Consider the following 6,000-nt stretch of genomic DNA (forward strand, 5'->3'; position numbering starts at 1 on the left):
TGGAGTGGCGTCGCGTCCTAATTCGCGGATTAAAACTTTGCCCCGGGCCTTGGCGTTAGCGGAAGATAATGTGTTAACGAAGGGGGGTGGGTCTGTAAACCCCATCCACCCCTCGATAGCATCCCCCCCAGCCTACGGTGTCGGGAGATAACAAATTGCCGGGATACTCGCGGAGCTACAATTAAAATCCAAATCAAATAATCAGCCGGATTTGGGAAAAGTGAGAAGGCTTTTTCCACCCCCACCCCCACCAATCATTCCCCTACCTTCCACTCTAAATCTCATACCCGCTCGTATTCCGCTTTGGCAAATGTGTTGACTCTTTTGCGCAACCCCCTTCGTGTCGTTATAATTCGATTGTACGTAATCGGAATGTTTGAAACGACCTATCGTCCCGACTATTAAAATAGACACATTTTTAATATGATGTATTTTTGGATAGATTCATCAACGATATTCTAGAATCTAAAGGCAAAAGCAGATGAATCTGGGTGCTTGAGGGTGGTTTGCTGTAAGAGGCGGATCTTCATCCCGTAGGGGGTCGACCGAATGTGTAGATCAGGACACTATCCGAGTCGGTCAAAGTGCACGTGTGTATTTAAAATATGGAAATAATGTCTCACCGGTATCAAAACGGGAAACGCATTTACTGCAGATCATCGAAGATTGTATAATATTTCCAGTTCTAAAAAATCTTTATTATTTGGTTTCCTCGTTTCTCCGAACAAAAGTGTCTCCAAGATCCGGAAAAAGATGACGGGCTTTTACGAACGGCATATTCCTCGTGTTTTTAGGGCTGCCACTTCAACTTTTTGATTTATGATCACTTTTAGCGCCTGCGTCCGGTCTTCACCCCCTTCTCCCCACCCTCCTCTCATCCCTGAGAACTTGTACACCACCTTAGAGTACTTATCCCCTTTTGGCAATTGAAGATGCACACGATAATAATTTTCACTTTTCACCTGTTCGCTGTTGTTGTGACAAACAGTGCAAATATTAGTTTGGACCATTGTGGCATAACAGGAAGAACCAAATGCGCCACAATGGCCTCCATAAGAAAATATGAGAGAATTATATTACAAAAAAAGTTTTTTAAAAACATACCTCTTCTATAATTTGTATATAAAATTATTATTTTGAATAAAAATAGCAATAATTTTATTTTACTTCCGCCATCTATGTTTAAAACTAAACACTGGATAAAGGACAGGCACTTTTCAGAAATTCAAATTTCAAACGCGTCTATATTATATTTTTTCTCCATCGTAATGGCGGAGGATACATTTACTTATATTGATGACCAAAATGAGCAATATGGCAAAGTATGAAAACGATAGGATAAAAGGCAAATTTTTCCTGAATTGTAATCGTAAGTTAAGTATAAAAGAGGTATGTAAAAAAATTAATATTTGCCATGTTTAAGCTGTTTATATTACAAATACTGAGCAAAGCCGGGTAAAACAACTAGTTGTATATATGGTAGGTATGTTACAATCGAAGTGTATTTTCAGTTGTACATAATATATTGCAACTGGCGTTTTTAAGGTTATTCATATTCGAATACAACAGGTAAATTCAACTCTACAAGCGCAAATACACTTTCGACAATGTGCGCCTGTTGTAATATAACTGTTGAGTTTTGACAGCTCTGATGATTTTTAGAATTCTTTTGGATTTAATAATGCGTTAATATTTGCTAGGTATTACAAATTATCGGTACCGTATTACATTAGCTCTAAGAATGTGTTCGAAATAAAAATGTGACTTTCCAACTCAATTTACTAGTCGAGTGAGGTTTTCACGAAAACCCAACCTCTCCATTTAACCTGGTACCAACTTATAGTTGAAATGTACACTTCAACTATAACGGTAGTGGGTACCTGGTTAGATGGAATATATTCCAACTAGTCAAAATATATTACAACTAGAATATACACTTCATCTGTAACATATATGTATGTATACTAAAAAGATAATGACCCAAAACATACATACGCTTAAACTTAGGTCTCCTTAATTCTCTCTCACCGAAGTGGGGTATGCAAGTGCCCCAATTTTTACGTTTTTCGTAATAACTATGTGGTTTTCAAAGATATACACCCTATATTTCTTGCATTCCTAGAATGAACTGAAAGAAATTTATTTTAATAGATTTTGTATGATTTAGAAAAGGGTTACATCGTAAAAAAATACGTTTATACTTTTTTACGTTCCAAAGTATGATTTAAAGGCGGTAGCCATAAGTCATGTTTTTGACTGTTCGCTTGCATATTCTTGTTGATCGATTAATCAATGCTAGAGAAAGAGACAGCTATATTTTCGTAAGCTATTGTTTTCGTCGCTTTTGGTGCGTGGCTATTGAGTCATGCGGTCGCCTGTTGGCCTTACTTATGTGCGTTTGCATGTTGATGCTTGTCGTTATTTTTTTATACAAAAATAGTCAAACGCATGCAATATAACTAAAACTTTTTTATTTTGATGTATAAAAAGATTAATAAGATATTTTATTTTATTTTATTTTATTTTATTAATTGAAAAATCAACAGACAGGATGTACAGAGATAGGTATAAAAAAAACAAAAAGTAAATAAATAATATATGTAACATCCGAGTCCAATAATAGATTTTTACAAAAATGAAAAAGATAAATATAAGGAAAACAAATTAAAAAGTAAAGAATAAAGGCATGACAAAATATGTAGTACATTGCATAATTAAACTATAGTATTAAAATATTTGGAAAAGGTTATAAGATAGAATATAAGAAGAAATTGAAATTTACAAATATAAAAAACAAATGAAAAAGGTAAATACAAAATAAACAAATGAAAAGGAAAAGAATGAAAGCTATAATATGATTAAATAGCACATTACATAACTAAACTAAAGTATAAAAATAATGGAAATATTGGAAAAATAGAATAGAAGAAAAAATGAATCAATCGGTCAAGATTCTCTTGATGTTAGACCTGAATTGATGTAGGGAAATATCAAACAGATCAACCTCATTCAGCTCTCCGTTAAACATACGATAAACGCGCTGCAGATAAAAATATTTTTGGGAATTAGTATTGAAAGGATCAAGTGAAAAGAGTGCAACGCGTCTAGAGTATCGAACTGGGATTCTGAAATTAACCTTATTCAGTAAATCAGAACAATCAAGGAAACCATTTATGAGCTTAAAGAAGAATATAGCATCAGAATGTCGTCGCCTGACAGAAAGATTGTTAAAAGAAAGGATTTTTAAAATGTCGGAAACAGTAGAATGGGTATAGGTAGGAAAAAGGTAGCGTAAGGATTTAATAAATTTAAGTTGAACTTTCTCAATACAATTAATATGGGATAAATAAAAAGGTGACCAGATAATTGAGGCAAATTCAAGGTGAGACCTTACAAAGGAAAAATAAAGTAATTTTAGTACATAAGGATCATTAAAGGGTTATATATTGAACCCATTTGTATTGAGATAAGTTGTATTTTGATAAAAAATACTGGGGTCTTACTCGACTCCGGTTCGGGACACTCGTTCGATTTCGACGCTCCATCCTTCAAAAGATAAGAAGAAGAAAAAAATCTGATTTGAAACCAATAGAGCTTCTGCAGAACGAACTCTATCGTTCAATATAACTCAATTTTGGAATCATATCCAAGAAACCTGGAAGTCCAGATCTTCCACTACACTTAATAATTCAATAAACAGAATACCGAGATGCGGACTGACTGTAAATCACCAGGCCTTCTTATTGTCATTGTCAAAAAGCGTCATTCAAAGGATAACTTCAAATTCATATTAGCGAATCGTGACATATTACCTATATACATATTATCGCGTTGCGGCAAACGCTAATGTACTCCCACACAAACAGACGCAGTTCAACGTCAAAGGCTCGGCTCAATATCCAAAGAAGACATAATACAAATCAATACGGAGACCGCTTATTACACTCAGACAATCCCCGGCCAATATAATACGATGGTGTTCGAAGTAAGCACGCCTACCACCGGCCATTATCCTCTCACCGTATTGAATGCGAAATAAAGCTATTAATCTTATAACACTTTGAGGTGTCTTCCCACCCCTTCCAAATCTTCCAAACCTACCAAACGAGGAGGAGGAGGGAGGGGGGGGTGGATAAGCGGCAATTTACCGAAAACAAATATCTCTTTATTACGCTTTTGACACTCAATAAATAAGCGTTTTGAATTTTGGCACAGGAGGGATAAAACGCGACGAGAAGACGCTTGCATAGGAAAAGCGGCTTGTGGAAGTCGATGCCAGGGGTCACTTGTTAAATCGTAATTAATGCAAAGGGTTGACAGTGAATTAGGTCTGGGGTTGGGAGCGGAGGTAGGGATTGCACAAGATGACCCCGGGACAAATAAATGTAAATATTATAGTGTGTGGAATTAGTCACACGGAAGTGTAAGTTGGTCCTGTTGTGTTTTGTGCGTTAAATATTAACTGACTCCGGTTCCAGTTCCTTTATGGGGCATTTAACACTGGCGCGGTCCCACCATGTCAATATGACCCCACACGTTTACATTGTACATTGCAATGTTCGGGATTAATTTGTGTGCGATGTTAATTGCGGAACTTTTTTAAATTGTTCCCTTTGAGTAAAAATTTTACATCACTCTACCTCGAATGTGTTTGATGACACATATTTATAAAATTTTCGTACATACATTTTTAGGTCTGTTTATACAGGCACAGCAGATACCGGTAACTACACATAAACAGCAGTGCGAAAAATATTCTATATGGATACATTCATATGTTCCGTAATATGTACGTGACGTAGATGTAACTGCATTAGCCGACACGATCAAGTGAAACGTATCACGCAGAACGCAGAAGTTGAAATATTCACACATGGCGTGACGTTAAAGTGGTAATTGCACTAACGAAAGTACGCATGCGCATATGAGCAGCGTGTGGTCTAGTGGTGAGTGTTGAATTATATTGCTTGATGTCACGGGTTCGATTCCCACTAAGAGTCTCGTTGTTGTCCAGACCTTAGTTTGTCAAGGTCGATCGTTTCTTATCAGACTTTGCCTGATTTTCATTGAAACGGTTCCTGTAAAATTGGCTTTTCTTTCCCAATTTTCTGTTGCAAACCTTGTGTTATTGTTATATCTCAGGTTTCGCCAGATTTCTCACCATAGATGTATGTCTCTGTGGTTGCTTATCGAATGTAAAAATTCGTATTGTTACATGAAAAATGTTATTAATCGCATTTATACGATCATAGATGTCAGGTATTGTTTCGATTTACATGTGTACATATGTATATCTATGTAATAATTATGTATTAGATGTCTCGTTAATTATGAGTTTTCAATGTCTTGTAATAAATTAGCCATAGTGACGACCTGGACGAATTTACATATGTACGTACATGACCACTTGTATTAAGTATTGAAGATACTCAAATGCTGATAAGACTTTGAAGCCGATATCGCATAATAGTACGGTTAAACTGCAGTGGCAGGTGAGCGATCGATCGGGTCAACTTTCTCTAATCGGACTTCGTTCAACGTCTCAATTGCCCCATTTCTCCTCCCCGCCAAACACTTTAATAAAGCCATCGACCAGGCGAAAGTTTCAATTATGGCCGCTTATAAATCACGGCCGCCGTCAAAATGGGCATTTGTGAACGTATCCTCACGCACCTTCGCCCATTTCCATATTCACATATTTTAATGCCGGCCATCCCGACACCATCCCTCCGCATCGCAACCTCCACCTCATCTCCCCCCTCCCTCTCCCCCTACCTCTAACTTATCTGAATTCCCCTCTCGGACGGGTTCCTTCCCCTCGTCTATGTGTGAATCTTTGAGGGGTTTGGGTGTAGGTATGTATTATATATGGGAAGAGGGGTGGGTGGTGGTGCTGCTGCGGAGAGGCAAAACAAGATGTCAGATGGAAATATTATTAAATGTAAGGTTTTCAATTTTCCCTTTCCACCCCTGTAGCGGTGCCACTTACACACAACGTAT

The 6,000-nt window shown here is 37.0% G+C and overlaps 1 protein-coding gene across 1 annotated transcript in view; it reads right to left on the reverse strand.

Annotated features, from left to right (window-relative positions):
- LOC143922317 (discoidin domain-containing receptor 2-like) overlaps nucleotides 1-5,725 on the reverse strand; it is a 189,405-nt gene extending 183,680 nt beyond the window's left edge. Inside the window, exon 1 of the mRNA XM_077445543.1 lies at nucleotides 5,674-5,725. Coding sequence (XP_077301669.1) covers nucleotides 5,674-5,725 — 52 coding nt within the window. The remainder of the gene's footprint in view (nucleotides 1-5,673) is intronic.
- Between the last annotated feature and the right edge of the window lie 275 nt (nucleotides 5,726-6,000).

This window comes from Arctopsyche grandis, chromosome 2 (genome assembly GCF_051622035.1).
Source record: "Arctopsyche grandis isolate Sample6627 chromosome 2, ASM5162203v2, whole genome shotgun sequence".
Lineage (NCBI taxonomy): Eukaryota > Metazoa > Arthropoda > Insecta > Trichoptera > Hydropsychidae > Arctopsyche > Arctopsyche grandis.